This window comes from Salvelinus fontinalis, chromosome 38, assembly GCF_029448725.1.
Source record: "Salvelinus fontinalis isolate EN_2023a chromosome 38, ASM2944872v1, whole genome shotgun sequence".
In the NCBI taxonomy this organism is placed as follows: Eukaryota; Metazoa; Chordata; class Actinopteri; order Salmoniformes; family Salmonidae; genus Salvelinus; species Salvelinus fontinalis.
The window spans coordinates 28,017,828-28,039,551 of NC_074702.1; the positions used below are offsets into that span (position 1 = coordinate 28,017,828).

A 21,724-nucleotide genomic window follows, 5' to 3' on the forward strand; every position below is an offset into this window, starting at 1 on the left:
CACTCTATGTAGTGTCCTGTAGTACTTAGTTTGAAGTGAGACACCTTCAGTCATTCTCAACACATACATAAATACTCTATATCACATGGGTCTTTACTTAATTTAAAGTCAGAAACATTTTGAAATGTACAGCATATACATAAATGCCTTATATCATATGACGCTGTACTTACTATAAAGTCAGACACCTTTGGTCATTCCTAACACATACACTACCGGTCAAAAGTTTTCGAACACCTTACTCATTCAAGGGTTTTTCTTTATTTTTACTATTTTCTACATTGTAGAATAATAGTGAAGAGATCAAAAAAACTATGAAATAACACATATGGAATCATGTACTAACCAAAAAAGTGTTTAACAAATCAAAATACACTGCTCAAAAAAATAAAGGGAACACTTAAACAACACAATGTAACTCCAAGTCAATCACACTTCTGTGAAATCAAACTGTCCGCTTAGGAAGCAACACTGATTGTCAATAAATTTCACATGCTGTTGTGCAAATGGAATAGACAAAAGGTGGAAATTATAGGCAATTAGCAAGACACCCCCCAAAACAGGAGTGATTCTGCAGGTGGTGACCACAGACCACTTCTCAGTTCCTATGCTTCCTGGCTGATGTTTTGGTCACTTTTGAATGCTGGCGGTGCTCTCACTCTAGTGGTAGCATGAGACGGAGTCTACAACCCACACAAGTGGCTCAGGTAGTGCAGTTCATCCAGGATGGCACATCAATGCGAACTGTGGCAAAAAGGTTTGCTGTGTCTGTCAGCGTAGTGTCCAGAGCATGCAGGCGCTACCAGGAGACAGGCCAGTACATCAGGAGACGTGGAGGAGGCCGTAGGAGGGCAACAACCCAGCAGCAGGACCGGTACCTCCGCCTTAGTGCAAGGAGGTGCACTGCCAGAGCCCTGCAAAATGACCTCCAGCAGGCCACAAATGTGCATGTGTCTGCTCAAACGGTCAGAAACAGACTCCATGAGGGTGGTATGAGGGCCCGACGTCCACAGGTGGGGGTTGTGCTTACAGCCCAACACCGTGTAGGACGTTTGGCATTTGCCAGAGAACACCAAGATTGGCAAATTCGCCACTGGCGCCCTGTGCTCTTCACAGATGAAAGCAGGTTCACACTGAGCACATGAGCACATGTGACAGACGTGACAGAGTCTGGAGACGCCGTGGAGAACGTTCTGCTGCCTGCAACATCCTCCAGCATGACCGGTTTGGCGATGGGTCAGTCATGGTGTGGGGTGGCATTTCTTTGTGGGGCCGCACAGCCCTCCATGTGCTCGCCAGAGGTAGCCTGACTGCCATTAGGTACCGAGATGAGATCCTCAAACCCCTTGTGAGACCATATGCTGACACATGCACATTTGTGGCCTGCTGGAGGTCATTTTGCAGGGCTCTGGCAGTGCACCTCTTTGCACTAAGGTGGAGGTACCGGTCCTGCTGCTGGGTTGTTGCCCTCCTACGGCCTCCTCCACGTCTCCTGATGTACTGGCCTGTCTCCTGGTAGCGCCTGCATGCTCTGGACACTACGCTGACAGACACAGCAAACCTTTTTGCCACAGTTCGCATTGATGTGCCATCCTGGATGAACTGCACTACCTGAGCCACTTGTGTGGGTTGTAGACTCCGTCTCATGCTACCACTAGAGTGAGAGCACCGCCAGCATTCAAAAGTGACCAAAACATCAGCCAGGAAGCATAGGAACTGAGAAGTGGTCTGTGGTCACCACCTGCAGAATCACTCCTGTTTTGGGGGGTGTCTTGCTAATTGCCTATAATTTCCACCTTTTGTCTATTCCATTTGCACAACAGCATGTGAAATGTATTGACAATCAGTGTTGCTTCCTAAGTGGACAGTTTGATTTCACAGAAGTGTGATTGACTTGGAGTTACATTGTGTTGTTTAAGTGTTCCCTTTATTTTTTTGAGCAGTGTATATTTTATATTTGAGATTCTTCAAATAGCCTTGACGACAGCTTTGCACACACTTGGCATTCTCTCAACCAGCTTCAAGTGTAACGGCTTTCCTCCTCCTCTTCATCCGAAGAGGAGCAGGGATTTGACCAAAACGCAGCGAGGTATGATGACATGATTTTAATGAAACAAGACGAAAAAACACGAAACGAAAACACTTGAATAATTAACAAAATAACAAAACGGAGTAGACAGACCTGGACATGGAACTTACATAAATACACGAAGAACTCACGAACAGGAACAGACTACATAAACCGAGACAGTCCCGTGTGGCGCGACAAACACTGACACGGGAGACAACCACCCACAAACAAACAGTGTAAAAACACCTACCTTAATATGACTCTCAATCAGAGGAAATGAAAACCACCTGCCTCTAATTGAGAGCCATATCAGGTCACCCTTATACAAACATATAACATAGACTACCCACCCAAACTCACGCCCTGACCGTCAAACACATACAAAATAACAGAAAACCGGTCAGGAACGTGACATCAAGACTGTTGCAAAAGCATTCCTCATGAAACTGGTTGAGAGATTGCCAAGAGTGTGCAAAGCTGTCATCAAGGCAAAGAGTGGCTAAATTGAAGAATCTCAAATATATTTTGATTTATCTAACACTTTTTTGGTTACTACATAATGTTATTTCATTGTTTTAATGTCTTCACTATTGTTCTACAACGTAGAAAATAGTAAAAGATGAAGAAAAACCCTCGAATGAGTAGGTGTGTCCAAACGTTTGACTGGCACTGTATATACGGTGTCATTTCATCGGGTTCTGAATAATACGGAGTGTTGCTGGCCTTTTACTCCACCCATTCCGTTGGCGGTCACAATGCAAATCACTGTATATGGAATACATAATCATCACATGTGCGATTACTGCACTACAAAAAACTCTCCAACCAAACAACAGTGCAGGGAATGAGTGCTGAATTAAAGGGCAACTCCACTAAAAAATGTAAGTTTCTTCGATTTCTCACAGACCTCAAAACTCATCCCCTGATTTGGTTTGAGCATTGTTGTGGACACAGAAAATCAAATGTTGTTGTTTTTCTGTTAAAAACTAAGGGAAAACCTGAAGATATTGGGAAAATTTGAGAAAATGTAATTCGGTGAAAAAATCGAACTGATTTTAAAAGGCCACACCAATATTTTTTTTGCTGTGACTGACTGCATTTAGTTAAGAAGTTGGGCCATCCTAGAAATGTTTTAGAAAAATGTAATGTATCAAATTTTGCAGATGATTTTAATGAAAACGACAGTCATGCGTGAATATATTTTTATGTATGGCTGGCCCCGGGAATCGAAACCGCTATCCTGGCATTGCAGTACTCTACCAAGATGCTTGACAGGGTTATAAATGCTTTGTGAAGCCTCAATTTAATACGATATATAAGTCCTTTATTAAGCTGTGCTTATGCCACCTTTTATAAAGCACAGGTTTATGTCATATTTGACATAGTGGGTTATGTCACATTTGACATTGGTGGTTATGTCACACAGTTATGCCACATTTATGAACCCTTTATAAAGCATGACATATATTTATAGATCGGCAGGTAGCCTAGTGGTTAGAGCGTGGGCCAGTAACCCGAAAGGTTGCTGGATCGAATTCCCGAGCTGGCAAGGTAAAAATCTGTTGTTCTGAGCAAGGCAGTTAACCCACTGTTCCCCGGGCGATGACGACGTGGATGTCGATTATGGCAGCCCCCCACACCTCTCTGATTCAGAGAGACACATTTCAATTGAAGGCATTCAGTTGTACAAATGACTATGTACCCCCCTTTCCCTTAGATGATTTGTTACACATTTATGTAGTGTTTATGAAAGCTTTATGAATGTCAAGATGGAATAAGCAAAGGCTTTGATTTATTCTTATATAAAATCACAATAATGTTGAATTAAAGACCCCTGCCAAATAATATCAACACTTAACATTTTTTCTGCCTTCTGTAAGTTTAGGAAACATTGCCTTGTGCCTTGAAATTCTGTTACCAAAATCCCACATATCTTTAAGATATTTTCTAATTTCTGACCCTCATAAGGAGAGAGGATAATGAAAGTACACAGAAGTTACAAGTAAAGGTACACCTATCAATTAGTTATACTGTTTTTACTAATATACATTTTGTTTATGAATTATTAAGTGAATAAAAATCGGTAACAAAATTTCATAAAGATCTGTAACGGGATTTCTGCTATTTAATAGGCTAAAATGGGAAATCATAGTACTCACAAACCACAAGTGGGTCACCTGCTACTGTCCTCCCTTCCACTGGAATATGTTCGGCTAATAACGGTTTCCTTTCTATTTCTGTCGTCTGGTGGTCAAAGCAAGAGTGTGAAGAGTCGGACAATCCTCCCTCTCTCGCCTTCTCTACCTCCAATTAATGTCACCTCTCACGGCTCTTACTGACACCTACCCATGAGCCCCCTCTCTTTCCATTTAATGTAACCAGCAGCATCTTCATCCACTGAGCACAGACCGATACCGGACGTCCATGGACGTTGAAAATTAGTTGACATTTGGTCAGTCCGCCCTAGCCTTGATTTCAACGTCTACAAACGTCAGGACTAGCCTTCATTTGACCCAAACTGGACCAAATCTGAACCAATCATAGATATCTATGTTTCAACAATTTGGAAAGCACAGTACATTACAGTACAGTAGAGCACAGTGGAGTAAAGAACAGTAAAGTAAAGAAAAGCAGTGTATGTTCTGTACTCTAGAATAGAGTGGAGTAGAGTTCAGTACAGTACACAGTAGACCACACTAGAGTTGAGTACACTATAATGTATTGTACTGGACTGTACAGTTCTGAATACTTTACGGAACTGAATTCTACTCTACTGTACTGTACTGAGTTCTACTGTACTGAATTATATTCTAATTGAATATACTCTACAGTACTGAACTATTGTACTGCACTGAATCCTACTCTATTGTGCTGTGCTGTACTGTACTGTACTCTACTGAGCTCTACTGTGCTGTACTTTGATGTCCAAACTTGTGAAACATAGACGTCTATAATTGGTTCAGATTTGGTCCGGTCCGAACCAACCAAACAGGGTCTTGTTTGGTGGCTGAGCTCATTAAAATAATAGCCAGTGTGTAAAATAATAACCAAATATGCAAAGAAGGATATTGCATATTTCTACCTTTTGTGTACCTATTTAGAATACACCACCATGAAGAGAATGACATTCATATCCAGATCAGAGACCCATGATGCAATTCCTTTAACGCAATTCTGTTAATGAGTGTAAATCCACCTCGCTTACTGTAGTTCAATAACCAAAATAGATTTTTTTCAAAGTCGAGGTGTCATGTCATAGCTGACACCCCATTCTTTCTGCAGATGTCCGTGGCGTAATATTTGAGTGTGCTTGGAAGGGGTTGCAGTGGTGCTGAAGCATACATCTTTTGATTTCCTGCCTCAAAACCCATCCACTTCCTGTGTTTTATGGTGAGTTGGCGCTCATATTAACTGCAGAGCGACAACAGCTTTCTATTGGATACGGGCCTTACCCAGGGTCTGGTGCACTTTATACAAAGGACATTGATGTATGTGGGAAAGAGCTCTGGTGCTGTGATGGCACACTTGCCTCAGTGAGACTTGGTACTTGGCCATTTGTAATGAGCTCTCCCACTACTACACAGGCCTTTGACTTGCACCAGAAACATTTCAGAATTATTTGCATCACCCGCACCTCTCTGATTCAGAAGGGGTTGGGTTAAATGCGGAAGACACATTTCAGTTGAATGCATTCAGTACAACTGACTAGGTATCACCTTTCCCTTACTACGATATTGGCATTCCTTAGTAGGCTACATGTCCAACATCTACCTAGTGCTTTTACTATGTTGCTTTGTAGTCCTAAATGGAAATTCCTTGGCAGGGGTGTGGGTTATCTGTCAGTCGGCTGCAATGTTGTTAATTTGCAAGGGAAACTGTGGTTTGAGTGTGACGCCACCGGCCACTCTTGTTGCTGGCAGAATTGTTTTGTGTCTATTAAAATGGAGTGCATGGCAGCTCTTTTCCGGGGAGTGGCACTGCATGGCATGGCACTATTAAGCCATGGTCTTGAGTTCTGTTAGTTCAGAAAAGAGATGGCTTGAACATGAAAGTCAACACTGACCCTGGATTGGCCTATCACTGTTTACAGTGTGTGAAATGTAACCCTCTCGCAATACAAGACGGCACACACGCACAAACATGACTTATTTTAGATGTAAAGCATTCCATGAAATGTTCCTTCATCAAAAGTACTCCATGTAGACAGAAATCTTTAGCATTTCAAGTGAAATTGAAATCCAATGCAAAGATAGTCTACATTGTTTGGTTTGAAAATGCTGTAGATGCTGTATTATGTAATATTAGACCATTTCATTCATAAAACTGTGATTTTAGCTGTCCTAAATAGAGGTCGGACGATTATGATTTTTCAACGCCGATACCGATACCGATTATTGGAGGACCAAAAAAGCTGATACCGGTAAATCGGACGATTTTTTACATTTTATTTGTAATAATGACAATTACAACAATACTGAATGAACACGTATTTTAACTTAATATAATACATCAATAAAATACATTTAGCCTCAAATAAATAATGAAAAAAGTTCAATTTGGTTTAAATAATGCAAAAACAAAGTGTTGGAGAAGAAAGTAAAAGTGCAATATGTGCCATGTAAAAAAGCTAACGCTTAAGTTCCTTGCTCAGAACATGAGAACATATGAAAGCTGGTGGTTCCTTTTAACATGAGTCTTCAATATTCCCAGGTAAGAAGTTTTAGGTTGTAGTTATTATAGGAATTATAGGATTATTTCTCTCTATACCATTTGTATTTCATATACCTTTGACTATTGGATGTTCTTATAGGCACTTTAGTATTGCCAGTGTAACAGTATAGCTTCCGTCCCTCTCCTCGCCTCTATCTGGGCTCGAACCAGGAACACATCGACAACAGCCACCCTCGAAGCATCGTTACCCCCCGAGCTGACAAGGTAAAAATCTATCGTTCTGCCCCTGAACAAGGCAGTTAACCCACTGTTCCTAGGCCGTCATTGAAAATAAGAATGTGTTCTTAACTGACTTGCCTGGTTAAATAAAGGTGTAAAAAAAAAAAACGGCCAAATCGGTGTCCAAAAATACCGATTTACGATTGTTATGAAAACTTGAAATCGGCCCTAATTAATCGGCCATTCCGATTAATCGGTCGACCTCTAGTCCTAAATCCCTGTATATAGTTGCTGTCTGACTGAATTGCTCCTTTTAGCCTAGGTTTCTGGGCAGGCTGGCCAGCCAGGGTAATTGGCAAGCCTAGCCCCCTCCTTTTGCTTTGAAGGATTAGAGTAGACATTTTTCCCATATGGCCCATGTGACCGCCTCTTTCCACTAGTGCTCAGCATAAGAGATGCAGATTGTCTTGCTCTCAATGTGAGTGTGCAATGCTGCTCGGTGCACTACTTTCTCTGCTTACTCTTAATTCCAATGAAAAAACACACGGGGTGAGTAGTACAGCAGGGCTTTGTTATTTACTTCAAAGGTTTCCAGATGGGTCTTATTTAGAAGTACTAGATTGTTCTGTCAATGGTGGTTTTCTGTTTCGATTTTGTGTGCTTTTAGTCTAAGTGATGTCATATTAGGTATTTTTCTCTAATGCTGACTGTAGTTTGGATTTCTCATTGTTATTCGTGAAAGTTCTCCATCTTTGCAGTTTGAGATTTTAATGACTTTTAACTCATATGTTATTATCAAAGGATTCTGCTTATTTACCAGTCTATTTATTGTTGTATCGTGCGATAAGAAATTTCAGAGATGTATCCTCTTTAAAATGAGATTGTTTTCTTTACTGTAGCTAAGATGGACCATATCTGTCAACTAAATCTGAATACTTACAGAGGCGATAGATTGTTTTAGAAACTGGAGAAACTTGTCTAGTGGTACTGAAGGCTACCTCTGTTATGCTTTAGCGTCCATGGTGCTATGGAGCCACCATGTGGACTGGGTAGTCCTCACAGCCATGTCTCTAGATGAAACGAGAAGTCTGTTTTGCTCCATTGTGCACCCATGTATTTCCACTTCCCAGCAGTTCAATGTTAAGATGTGATTTGCTACCTCTGTTAATATATTTGTCCGATGCACATATATGCATCACAGTGTGCCATGTCATTACCTGTACATGGGATTATGATATACTTTACAAAAACACAACTGCTAAGTACATGAGTATCTGTCACTTTTTTTTGAATTTTTCCTGTAACCAGAAATCACTTGAATTTAAGCTGTAGATCCATGAGAAATGTGAACTTGAAAACAAAATGTGTTGGCCTAATTGTTTCAAAGGTTTCGGAAGGAGGACAGCGTCACTTTCATAAGCAACACAAACAAATGAATTGCTCATAATATAAGCTTGTTTATAGTCTTGAGAAAAACAGCATTGCACACCTTTTTCCTCAAAGCATTTTTTTTCTAATCAGATTTATACAATGGAAGGTGTAATCAGTCATCTTTTCTTTGTCTTCCCTCCCTTTCATCTCTCTCTCCATTCTCCCTTCTCTCTTTCTCCCACTTTCAAAGCTCTAGGTCCCGCACTCGCTCGCGCTCCAGATCTCATTCTCCATCCCACAATAACCGAGAGCGGAACTACCCAAGGGAGTACCAGAATAATAACCGTGAGTTCCGGGGCTACCACCGAGGCTTCCGGAGGCCCTACTACTTCAGAGGCCGAGGGCGGGGTTACTTCCCACGGGGGCGCTTCCAGAGGGGTGGGGGAGGCGGCTACAACAACAACTACCGCCCCAATAACTGGCAGAACTACAGGCAGCACCCCCAACAGCAGCAGCAACAACAGCAGCAGCAACACCCCCACAGCCCGAGACGGGGACGGTCCCGTACCCCTAAAAAGCGCTCGGGTAGCCCTCGTTCCCACAGCCACTCCAAGGTCTCGGACCGCTCTTCCTCGCCCCGATCCCGGCGCTCCCCCCACTCCTCTTCCTCACATTCCTCCTCTCCCACACGCAGGTCGGGCTCTGGGTCGGCCACGCAGAACTCTAAGGATGTCAAGGAGGAGCGCTCTGCCTCCAAGGAGGTCCAGAAGAAAGGAGGAGGAGGAGGAGATGGCGAGCCCGTGGAGATAACAGGGGGGTCTGCAGGGCCTGATGGGAGCGCTGGTGGGGACAAGCCCAAGGCTAACTGGCAGGGCGTGACGGATCACAGCAACAGCAACAGCCCCAAGGAGTCAAGTCCTCAGGTGCGCTCAGCTGTTATCATTGGTCAGGGCGCCCCAGCTTCGACCCAGTCTAGTCCCTCTCCTAAAAGCACTAATGCTAATGGCTCCAATTCCAATGGTGCCCCCTCATGGCAGATACAGACAGTGGGCAGTTCACCTTCCACCAAAAGCCCTTCTCAGAAAAGCCCCACACCTGTGTTCTCTGGCTTTGGCTTCTTCTCTAAAGACGACAACCTGGCAGGAGATAAAGCAGCTATCTCCTCAGTGTTCAAAAGGTAATACAAATATTTTTCTCCTTTTCTCTTTGCCACTTATGAAATATCTTTAGAAATTAAAGGTTAACACACACACACTACCATGTTTTTCATTTTTCACATTTTTCACATTCTAGCACATGATTATTGTCAACATTTTGGTCAAATACCCTTTTCAAGGCTAGGAAATATCTGTCATATTTTTTTAAACCTTTTATTTAGTGTGGATAGTGGATAGTTGTAACGTGCCAATTGTATGAGTCTAGGACTCTTTCTCTGAGAGTCTTTTATTTGTATTTAGAATTCATGGTTCTTTCCCAATGCGTCATGCACCACATAGAATCCACATAGAATAATTTGTCCCTGGTATTTTTCCTTGGACCTAAGCCCTTAGGGAAGTGGTGGTCGTCATAGCATGCTGAAACAGGAGTTTGTAAGTTGAGAAGGCTTTACGGACTCTTGGGAGTTTTGAGACGTGTGTGTTTTCTTGGCCAGTCAACGCTGCACTAACCATGACAAATCCCTCATGGCTTGGGCCTTTGAAGAGGGGAGATCTTTTGCTGACTGTCATATTCTATGTTTATAACTGTATTATCCATTACCCTAAGTCCTCCACAATCAATGGGATTTTTTTTTGACAAGCGTCCTTATTTCTTTCACATTTTTTTGTAATTAAGTTGCAGGGCACTCACCTGAACTGGTGTCCAAGATGCATTTTAACACAGTTGTTTCTCTTTCTCTCTTCGCCATTGTCTAGGTTCTTGGAAGAGCACAATCATAAGAAAAAGCAGTCTGGTTGGGAGAATGGCAGAGAGATGGAAACCAATGATGGGGATGTGGAGCGGGAGAAAGGGAATGGCATTAAGGCCTCTGGGGGCATCTTTGACAGAGAGCCCGACAAAGGGGAGAACGAGAAGTACAAGTACAGGGAAGACTATGACGATGAGGGAAATGTGTCGTTGAACAGCTTCTTGAAAGCCTCCCCTTTCTTTTCCTGCGATGGTGAGGAAGAGGACGAGGAGATGATACCCAAGTCCCGTCCCAAGGTGCTCCGCAAAGAGCGTGACCGGGAGGACGACGTGTCGCCCAAGCCCAAGGTCAAAGTCACCCTCTCGGCCAGGGAGCTATTTGAGGAGCGCTTCGGCAAGTGGGAGGACCTGGCCTACTCGCAGGCGTCTGCCAAAGATGATGATCTTGATGCCATGGCGGAGGAGATTTACCGCAGCCAGAAGCAGGAGAAGGCCACGGCCATAGCTGCGGCCTTGGCCAAGAGAGAGGCCATAGCGGGCATGCTCAGAGGCTTCTCCCCGGAGAACGTCAGCAAAGACAGGAGGATGGAGAAAGCTGCCTCCAGCCGGTCCCCCATACCCGCACCACGGAGGAACTCTGACCGGGAGATGTTCATGGTCAGGGGGGAGGACTCTCCCCCAAGGGCCTCTGAGAAAAGAGGAGCGGAGTTCAGCGTCAGAATGGATTCCCTCAGAGATGACGTGGCAAGGTAAGCAGAATGCACCATCATCATATAGATTCACATAGAGACTCTGATGCCTTATCGCCTTAGGTAGGTTTCGATCTCCATTAGCAGGAAGCCATGAATCATGAGACACACTCTTTGGCTCAGGCCTGGACCATGTTTTATAGCCTCTTTGAGTCATAGTTCTATGAAACCATGAGCTTTGTCAAAATGAATTAAGATGTGTGCTAAGACAATTGAGATAATGAAATGACCTCTCCCGATTAAATCTTTCAGGTGTTGTTTATAAAAGTCTCATGAGAAAGATCCCATTCTTTGTTCTCTGTTTATTTTTGCCAAAAAGGGCAAAGGTGAAACATCAAATGAAATGTTTTTGTTGTTGTTTTGTCTCTTCCCCAGCTCCTCTGGTGTTATGGTTGGTGAGCGAAGGTTATCACGGGATCTTGTGCATCCTACTAAAAAGGAGCAGGAGTTTCGCTCTATCTTCCAGCACATTCATGCCACACAGTTACAAAGGAGTCCCTCAGAGCTGTTTGCACAGCACATTGTCACCATTGTCCACTACATTAAAGGTGACTGACCTCTCACACCGCAACTGACCAGTCTTTCTGCTAGCTGTGCTTTTACACAGGTGCAAGTTAAGGTGCAATTGCGATATCAAAAGGTTTATATAGCCTATACAGTATATCAGTTGATAGTTCAAATTGAAAAGGGTTGCCAAGTGCTTGTGAATCTAGCCCTGCAGTGCAATCCTGTGTGGGAATGATTATGGAAAAATATTGCTGTACACCGAAAAAACATGGAGTCGTTTTTCAGGCACAAATGTTATGTAATTTCATTTGGTTTCGAGAAGTTTTCCAAAAACGGTTTTCATTGCTATGACACATTTGCATAGTTATTATACCTTTTATGACCCTCTGTGGCTAATAAAATCACATTTAAATATATATATAATCTTTGATGCAGTAGCTGAAAATATTGTTTTTATGGTCACACGCTAATACTGTATGTAACTTGTGAATTTAAAGTAATGGGAAAGTGCATTGGCACCGAACGTACGGTCATATCTTTTGTGTAACACAAGTTCTGGTTCCTGTTTGATTACAGCACAGCACTTTCCATCCACCGGAATTACTCTAAATGAGCGATTTGCCATGTACCAAAGAAGAGCTGCGCAAAAAGAAACGATGAAGCCAAGGAAGAGCCCAGAGATACACAGGTAGAGTCTCCTTCTGAGTGACTATCTCACCTTCAGTGTGCTGTTGCATCACCTCTAGTTTTATCAAAGCTTGCACAGGTATTTGTCTTACCTTTTTGTCATTCAGTGCAGGTCCAATGGTGGTCTTGTTTGCTATGTGATATCCTGGAGTTACATCTATACATCGCTCGTAGACTATTCATTTTAGTCCTCATCTGATCATCACTGAAAATAAGAGTAATTCATTGCAGTCATTTCAGTCCTCATCTTAACAGCACGGACCTAAAATGTTTTAGAGTAATCTCTTCCTCATGTTATGTTTGCAACCTGAGCTGTGGAAAAGTTAGACCTTGTGTATTTCTCTCTTGCAGGAGAATTGATGTTTCTCCCAGTGCTTTTAAGAAACACTCTCACCTGTTTGAGGGGATGAAAAGCTCCGGGGATGGCAGTTACAAGGTGACTGAACATTTTTGAAATATGAAGTATTTTGGAAAACTGACAAAACAACAGCAAGCGAGCGAGTGAGCCAGCCATCCCCCTTTAGACTGCGTTCTCCGTCTAAGCCTGTGCTTAAAAGAAAAGCAAATGCAAAACGAGGCACATTGAATTTGTTGTGTGTTATATACTCCCCCTCCACGTATGATGATTTGGTTATACTGTGGGTACAAGCCCCCATGAGACCATTGAGTCGAAAAACATGAGGGGTCAGAAATGGAAACGGCCAATTGCTCCTGTGTCCAAGCCATTCAAAGGACTCTAAACAAATGTCATAGTAAGTATTATTCTTCAACCAATAAGGGGAAATATAGTCAAAAGGAAAACCTGTTGTACTTATAGAGTGCTTATACAGTCTCTAGGCCTACTTATAACTTCGGTCGTTTGATGATATCGGACTGAGACCATTTTGCGGTATGGCTAAGTTGATCTCTCTTCAAAACGGAAACATTTTAGGGGAATGAAACAGCGTGAAAGTCAATGAACTCAACCTTCAGGAGTTTGTAACCTCATTATGTCCGGTTGTATCGCAGAGGTTCAACATTGTGTTGTGTAAACCTGGGAAAGTACACTGAACAAAAATATAAACGCAACATGCAACAATTTAGAAGATTTTACTGAGTTACAGTTCATATAAGGAAATCAGTCAATTGAAATAAATGTATTAGGCCCTAATCTATGAATTTCACATGACTGGGAATACAGATATGAATCTGTTGGTCACAGATACACTATACATCTCTGGGAATTGTTTTTTTTTTAAAGACCACTGCAAAAGTATCAGTTTCTCAGGTTTGACTATATATAGGTGTTTGGGTAAAATTAACATTTTTGTTTCATTCTATTAACTACTGACAACATTTCTCTCAAATTCCAAATAAAAATATTGTAATTTAGAGCATTCATTTGCAGAAAATGACAACTGGTCAAAATAACAAAAAAGATGCAGTGTTGTCAGACCTCGAACAATGCAAAGAAAATAAGTTAAAATTCATTTTTAAACAACACAATACTAAGGTTTTAACTTAGGAAGAGTTCAGAAAATCATCACCGATCCTCCATCAAATTTCACAGTAGGTGCAAGACACTGGCTTGTAGGCCTCTCAAGATTTGTCATGGCCAGCCCAATCTCCAGACCTGAACCCCATTGAAAACCTCTGGAATGTGGTTGACTTTATGCGAGTTGACATAAAAATGCAAGCAGTTCAGCTTTGTTTTATGGCTTGTGACCATCCATCTTCCTCTTGATCACTTTCCAGAGGTTTTCAATGGGGTTCAGGTCTGGAGATTGGGCCGGCCATGACAGGGTCCATCACAAAGACAAATCTGCCCGATTCCAGCCTTGCTGAAGCACCCCCAGATCATCACCGATCCTCCACCAAATTTCACAGTGGGTGTGAGACCTGGAGAGGCCTACAAGCCACAGTGTCTCGCACCCACAATGAAATTTGGTGGAAAATTGGTGATGATCTGCGGGTGCTTCAGCAAGGCTGGAATCGGGCAGATTTGTCTTTGTGAAGGACGCATGAATCAAGCCACGTACAAGGTTGTCCTGGAAGAAAACTTGCTTCCTTCTGCTCTGACAATGTTCCCCAACTCTGAGGATTGGTTTTTCCAGCAGGACAATGTTCCATGCCACACAGCCAGGTCAATCAAGGTGTGGATGGAGGACCGCCAGATCAAGACCCTGTCATGGCCAGCCCAATCTCCAGACCTGAACCCCATTGAAAACCTCTGGAATGTAATCAAGAGGAAGATGGAAGGTCACAAGCCATCAAACAAAGCCGAGCTGCTTGAATTTTTGCGCCAGGAGTGGCATAAAGTCACCCAACATCAATGTGAAAGACTGGCGGAGAGCATGCCAAGACGCATGAAAGTTGTGATTCAAAATCTGAGATATTCCACCAAATATATATTTCTGAACTCTTACTAAGTTAAAACATTAGTATTGTGTTGTTTAAAAATGAATATGAACTTATTTTCTTTGCATTACTCGAGGTCTGACAACACGGTGCTCTATATACAATAGTATGTGGACACCCCTTCAAATTAGTTGATTCTGCTATTTCAGCCACACCAGTTGCTGACAGGCGTATAAAATAGAGCACACAGCCATGCAATCAACATAGACAAACATTGGCAATATAATGGCATTACTGAAGAGCTCAGTGACTTTCAACATGGCACTGTCATTGGATGCCACCTTTCAAAAAAGTCTGTTTGTCAAATTTCTGCCCTGCTAGAGCTGCCCCGGTCAACTGTAAGCACTGTTATTGTGAAATGGAAACATCTATTAGCAACAACGGCTCAGCTGCGAAGTGGTAGGCCACACAATCTCACAGAACGGGACCGCCGAGTGCTGAAGCATGTAGCCCGTAAAAATTGTCTGTCCTAGGTTGCAACACTCACTCCCGAGTTCCAAACTGCCTCTGTAAGCAAGGTCAGCACAATAACTGTTTGTCAGGAGCTTCATGAAATGGGTTTCCAGGGAAGACATTTTCAGCTTCCAGGAATTGTGTACAGATGCTTGCGACAGGAGGCTGTGCATTAATATGGTAAAAATGAGGTGATGGTGGCGGATGAATTGTACGACAATGGGCCTCAGGATCTCGTCAAGGTATCTCTATGCATTCAAATTGCCATCAATAAAATGCAGTTGTGTTCTTTGTCCATAGCTTATGCCTGCCCATACCATAACCCCACCGTCACCATGGGGCACTCTGTTCACAACGTTGCATTCAGCAAACCACTCGTCCACATGACGCCATACATGCCTTCTGCCATCTGCCCGGTACAGTTAAAACCAGGATTCTTCTGTAAAGTGCCAGTGTCCATCGAAGGTGAGCATTTGCCCACCGAAGACAGTTACGACGCCGAACTGCAGTCAGGTCAAGTACCTGGTGAGAACAACGAGCACGCAGATGAGCATCCCTGAGATGTTTTCTGACCGTTTGTACAGAAATTCTTTGGTTGTGCAAACCAACAGTTTCATCAGCTGTCCAGGTGGCTGGTCTCAGACGATCCCGCAGGTGAAGAAGCCGGATGTGGACGTCCTGGGCTGGCGTTGTTACACGTGGTCTGCGGTTGTGAGGCCGGTTGGATGTACCGCCAAATTCTCTAAAACGACGTTGTGGCTTATGGTAGAGAAATGAACATTCAACTCTCTGGCAATAGCCTGCCAATTGCACGCTCCTTCAAAACTTGAGACATCTGTGGCATTGTGTTGCGTGACATATTAGAATGTCCTTTTATTGTCCCCAGCACAAGCACAAGTGTAATGATCATGCTGTTTAATCAGCTTCTTGATATGCCACACCTGTCAGATGGAGGGAGTATCTCAGCAATGGAGAAATGCTCACTAACATGGATGTAAACAAATGCGTGCATAATATTTGAGTGAAATACGTTTTTTGTGCGTATGCAATATTTCGGGGATATTTTATTTCAGCTCATGAAACATGGGACACACACTTTAAATGCTGCGTTTATATTTTTGTTCAGTGTAGTTCCAGAATGGTCTGTTTTCACTTATGCCGGTCAACTGTAACACAGCAGCCGTTAAACGGGCAGTTCCCAGAATTAGTTGGTTATTTATGGTCTTGTAACAGTTCTCCCGGCCCCTCGCATGCAGTGTGCAAACAAGACTGACTGCAGACTGACATCACTTCTCCACGCTAACCCAAAGCATGTCCACACCCTTGTGTTCTTTTTCTTTTTACCTGCACAGGACGAAGACAAAAAAATGAAGGGTGACTCAATGGACCTTCGTGTGGATATTGAGCGCCGTAAAAAATATTCCACCCGGGAGACTGATTATAAACAGGATGGGGGGAGAGATTCAGGAGACTCCCCAGAGGCTAGCAGGGAGAGGTCTGCTGAGAAATCCTCCAAGCACCACAAGAAGTCCAAGTATGTTCAACCAACTCTATAACAGTGGTTCTCAAACTTCTCCTCGGGGCCCCCAGCCGTTCCACGTATTTGATTTATTGCATAGCTAGCACACCTGATTCAACTTGTCAACTAATCATCAGGCCTTTGACTAGGTGAATCAGGTGAGCTAGTTCAGAGCTACAACAAAATTGTGAAAGGTCTGAGGGTCCCTGAGGAGAGTTTTTAGAACCACTGCTCTATCACAAGTATCACAATTACTTTACTTTACTACATTCTATTTACTACATTTACTTTACAAGTCCTGTTCATATCTAAAACTAGCCAGAGTCTTACCAGACAAGCAATGGAGCCAAACTATAACTATAAACTGACTTTTAAAAGGGGTTTTGGTCCCTCAACCTTCACCTCTTCCTCCAGGAAAAACAAGAAGAAGCAATCTCGCTCTCGATCCTCCTCTTCCTCTTCATCTGCCGAATCTCACAGGGGAGGAGACTATCCCCACGAGGAGCCTGAGCCCAAAGACGAAGGCTTTAACAAGGCCAGGCTGGGGCCTCGGGGGGACTATGGCGGCCCCATGGAGAGGGGACGAGGACGCGGAGGCTTTGTAAGTCTGCTCATGGACGTGCACTCATATTCATTTAGGAAAGTAAAGGGTCTAATAAAGAATAGAATCATCAAGAGAACAAGACAAAGTACAACCACAACTAACCTGAAACAAAACATTTAAAATAGAAAAATATGTCATGATGGAACGTTTGTTTTCTTCTTTGACTTTGCACTTGGAAAGATTTTTACCGGAAATCAAACTCAAGGATAGTTATTTTAATTTGCGCAATAATTATTGTCTTCTTGTTTTTATGATTTGGGTTCTTTGTGTCTGACTCATATTGCAGCAATTTAGAATAAGAGGAAGGGGCTGGAACAGGGAAAATTACCAGGGAAACAATTCCAACAGTAATACCGCTAACATGGGCATACCAGTTCACCCCAAGAATGAGGACTGGGACCCAGAGTACACCCCCAAGAGCCGAAAATACTACTTGGTAGGTTTGTACACATGCCATTATAAATTATATCTTTGTTTCCTCTTGCCTATATATAACATTCCATCCTCAAATGAATTCATTCCTCAAGTCTAATCGGTGAATTCACCAAATTCACAACTCCTTTGAACTTGCTAACAATGGTATTACCTTCAAGCTCACTTCAAGATATTAACTCTTTCTCTCTTTTCCTGTCTTTCCATTTCTCCTTCAGCATGATGACAGGGAGGGCGAGAGGAAGTGGGTGGACAACCGAGGACGTGGAGGAAGGGGGAACTTCCTGCGTGGCAGCAGGGGCCGTTTCATTATCCGGAAGGCCAGCGTTGGCTTACCCAACAACCACACCAACAACAACAGCAGCCCCAAGTGGACACATGACAAGTTTCAGGTCAACGGGGAGAAGGAGGAGGGCGAGCCCCAGGAGGAGGACACAGAGCAGGACCACAAAGACCAGGAGAAGTCTGAAGACATGGAAAACGCTGAGCAGTGAGGGAGCTCAGGGAGAGAGAAACATTGTACCAGCACAGTGGAAATGTTCTACTGTCTCAAGTCATCTAGGTCGTGTTGAAATGGATGAAAATGGACTGAAACGGAAGGAAAGGACTACCTAGTCTTGTCCAATAACAAACACCGTCCAATAAGAAACTACCTGGACTTGCCCAATTAGAAAAGACCCTGCTCACAGCCTATATCCATCACAATGGTTGGACATGGGAGAGCGTTGCCCATGCACAAATAATCACATTAGGAATCAATCAGGACTCACTTTGACACAATATCTTTACTTAACATTATGTTATACTTTTGTCAGGGTATAGCTAACTTGTGTTTTATCTGCTTATAGTAGAAACACTGTTAGACAGTGAACTGCTGTGTTGGAATAGGAAATCTACGTAACCAACCTCTGTGCTTGATAGGTTAGCGCTATGAACAGTGCATTGTGGGGTGTTATGCCTCTTAGTTACAGGGCTGATGCAACATTGCATAACACTTTTTAAAAAATGTTTAGATCTTGACGCAAGAAAGTCACATTTTTACAGAGCATGACAGGAGGATCTTTTTGTGCCTTAGACTTAATAAAATATGTCGGACACATATTTATCTAATTAAATTACATTTGAGGACAAACAGATGAATACTATGCTCGAAGATAAACATTTTATTTATTTATTACACAGTAGTGATAAATCGTACACTATTACACAGTAGAAATCTTTTTAGACCAGTTTAGCCATCAACTGCAGAAAAAACAGTATACTGTTGACTTTAGCAAGTTTTAGGATTAAACAATGTAACCTACGGATTCAAATACGTAACCTGCGGATTCTAATACGTAACATTCAACTACATAACATGCAACTTTGTAGCATGTTGTTGGATTCTACCAGGCTTAAGTACAGCTAGAGGCAATCAAATCCCTGTTTTACATGACAACTGGGCAAGTGTCTAATGGTATATATGCTTTAGACCGTATGGTTTATAGTGGGCTTGCTAGTCCAGCATCTTGCAAGTGACCCCTCTGACAATGGGACCAAATTGGGTCAAAGGTTATATTCTACAGACCTGCACTGTGGAGTGAAACAAGATGCTCACAGTCCCCCAGAAGAGCAAACAGCAGTGGTGGAAAAAGTACCCAATCTTCATACCCAATCGTCATCCCTTAAAAGAAAATGACTAAAAGTTGAAAGTCACCCAGTAAAATTCTACTTGAGTAAAAGTCAAAGTATTTGATTTGAAATATACTTAAGTAGCAAAAGTTAATACAAAATATATATACTTAAGTATCAAAAGTAAAAGGATACATTTTTAAATTCCTTATATTAATCAAACCAGACAGCACCCTTTTTTTGTTTTTTAAATGTATGGATAGCCAGGGGCACACTCCAACACTCAGACATAATTAACAAACAAAGCATGTGTTCTATGAGTCCGCCAGATCAGAGGCAGTAGGGTTGACCAGGGGCGTTCTCTTGATAAGTGCGTGAATTTTTCTGTCCGGCTAAGCATTCAAAATGTAAAGAGTACTTTTGGGTTTCAGGGAAAATGTGTGGAGTAAAAAGTACATTATTTTCTTTAGGAATGTAGTGAAGTCAAAATTATAAAGTGTAAAGTAAAGTATAGATACTCAAAAAAAACCTACTTAGGTAGTACTTTAAAGTATTTAAATACTTTACACCACTGGGAAACAGAGACTGTAAAATAAAATGGCATACCCTATCTGCAAAGTCACAATGGGCTACCTGGGCGTTTGTTATCTTGTCTAGTTTGTTTAGAATCCTGTATTGGATTGTTATATCTCGTACATTTCAAAACTGTTAACCTGGTTTTGGGTTGGGTGTGTGTACTACTTATTAATGGCTCACCATTGGAAGTCTGTGCCTCAGAAATAAGTTAATTTAACTTTTGATTAGGCGATACAATTTATAATTATTTGTAGCAATTAATGCTTCCTTTGTATATGAAGAAAAAATGGTGATTGATTATATCACGGCATTGATTAGATCATGGCACACTCACTGCTTTCATGTGATAGGTTTTCTCATTGAATGGGGACTTTCCCCCGTGTGTAACGTCTATGTTAAATTTTGATTGCTGAGTTGTATGTGTGGGGTGCAACACAGTAAACTTTGGTTGAATTTAATATAAAATAACTTCTAAGGTATTTGAATTTGATCCAAAATGATTTGTGCTGTTCAATAAAATATAGTTTGTATAAAAAAAAATTATAGAACAAGTAGACTGTTGCACTATTTGGATTTGTATGTCTTGCTGTGGGAGGCACTACTCTTTATTGTACATGATAAATGTTGTGGTTGACACTTTCATGTTCAATTTTATGTGGTTGGGGCAATAACTTTTTTAAATGGTTCCTGTAGCCAATGTTTTTCAGATGTAAATTAAAAAGAACTTTGGTTAATTTAACATCTGTTAAATTTACTTCTGTGCTGCTTATTTTACGTATCTTTATTCAATAAGGAGTTGAAAATCTAACATTTACATTATTGACACCTGTCTATACTGTACTGGAAAGGTGAGGTTGTAAGAGCCAGAGCATAGGCCACACAGTACATGCACTAGACACGGAAGAGCAGAGATTTATAAGTCGTTATACTGACCGTCAGTACTGTATTCTGTGTATAGGGAAGAGAAGTGGTGAATGCTTTAATTTACAGATGTAGGATCTTAATTTGATCACTCTTTTGTTGTTGAGAATTTTACTGCATTGCAGGAAATGCAGATAAGCTTCATCCTTATTTCAAGATGGCGTAGCAGTCGGTGTGTGTTTTGTGTTGTCCTGTCTTGTCCCGTGTATATAGTCGTCTTCCTTGTTTTTTCCGTATATATTTGGTATATATTTTAATCACTCTTTCCATCTAAGGACTAAATATACTTTCCTGCAACCCGCCTCACCCAATGTGGTATGGATCTGCTAAGTTTATACTTTAGAACCGGAACCCCCAGCAGCAGCTAGCCAGTTAACTAGCTACTAGCTAGTAGGCAGTTAGCCACTGCTAGCGGTCTTCAAATGACCACCCCTCATCACTGTCAAATGCTCGCTAAAACACTTCAGTGAGCAGGCCTTTCTAATCGACCTGGCCTGGGTATCCTGGAAGGATATTGACCTCATCCCGTCAGTAGAGGATGACTGGTTGCTCTTTAAAAGTGCTTTCCTCACCATCTTAAATAAGCATGCCACGTTAAAAAAATGTAGAACTAAGAACAGATATAGCCCTTGGTTCACCCCAGACTTGACTTCCCTTGACCAGCACAAAAACATCCTGTGGCATTCTGCATTAGCATCGAATAGCCCCCGCAACTTTTCAGCGAAGTCAGGAACCAATATACACAGTCAGTTAGGACGCTAAGGCTACCTTTTTCAAACAGAAATTTGCTTCCTGTAGCACTAATTCCAAAAAGTTTTGGAACACTGTAAGAGCCCCTCCAGGAAACACTGTCACCACCGATAAATCTACGATAATCGATCATTTCAATAAGCATTTTTCTACGGCTGGCCATGCTTTCCACCTGGCTACCACAACCCCGGGAAACAGCTCTGCACCCCCCGCAGAAACTTGCCCAAGTCCCCCCTGCTTCTCCTTCACCCAAATCCAGACAGCTGATGTTCTGAAAGCGC

At 42.2% G+C, this 21,724-nt stretch overlaps 1 protein-coding gene across 5 annotated transcripts in view; it reads left to right on the forward strand.

The window, feature by feature from the left end:
• The window catches only part of LOC129838083 (thyroid hormone receptor-associated protein 3-like), a 30,421-nt gene extending 9,910 nt beyond the window's left edge, over window positions 1-20,511 (forward strand). Inside the window, exons 1-10 of one of the 5 annotated variants that reach the window (XM_055904790.1) lie at window positions 1,861-7,510; window positions 8,583-9,509; window positions 10,246-10,986; window positions 11,362-11,534; window positions 12,070-12,181; window positions 12,532-12,616; window positions 16,383-16,564; window positions 16,928-17,150; window positions 17,440-17,589; window positions 17,804-20,511. In XM_055904790.1, coding sequence (XP_055760765.1) covers window positions 7,494-7,510; window positions 8,583-9,509; window positions 10,246-10,986; window positions 11,362-11,534; window positions 12,070-12,181; window positions 12,532-12,616; window positions 16,383-16,564; window positions 16,928-17,150; window positions 17,440-17,589; window positions 17,804-18,079 — 2,886 coding nt within the window. In that variant the 5' untranslated portion in view covers window positions 1,861-7,493 and the 3' untranslated portion in view covers window positions 18,080-20,511. Of the gene's footprint in view, window positions 1-1,860; window positions 7,511-8,582; window positions 9,510-10,245; window positions 10,987-11,361; window positions 11,535-12,069; window positions 12,182-12,531; window positions 12,617-16,382; window positions 16,565-16,927; window positions 17,151-17,439; window positions 17,594-17,803 lie in introns of those variants that run through there. The other 4 variants (XM_055904791.1, XM_055904787.1, XM_055904788.1 and 1 more) reach the window with 4 other exon arrangements.
• The last annotated feature ends 1,213 nt before the right edge of the window (window positions 20,512-21,724 follow it).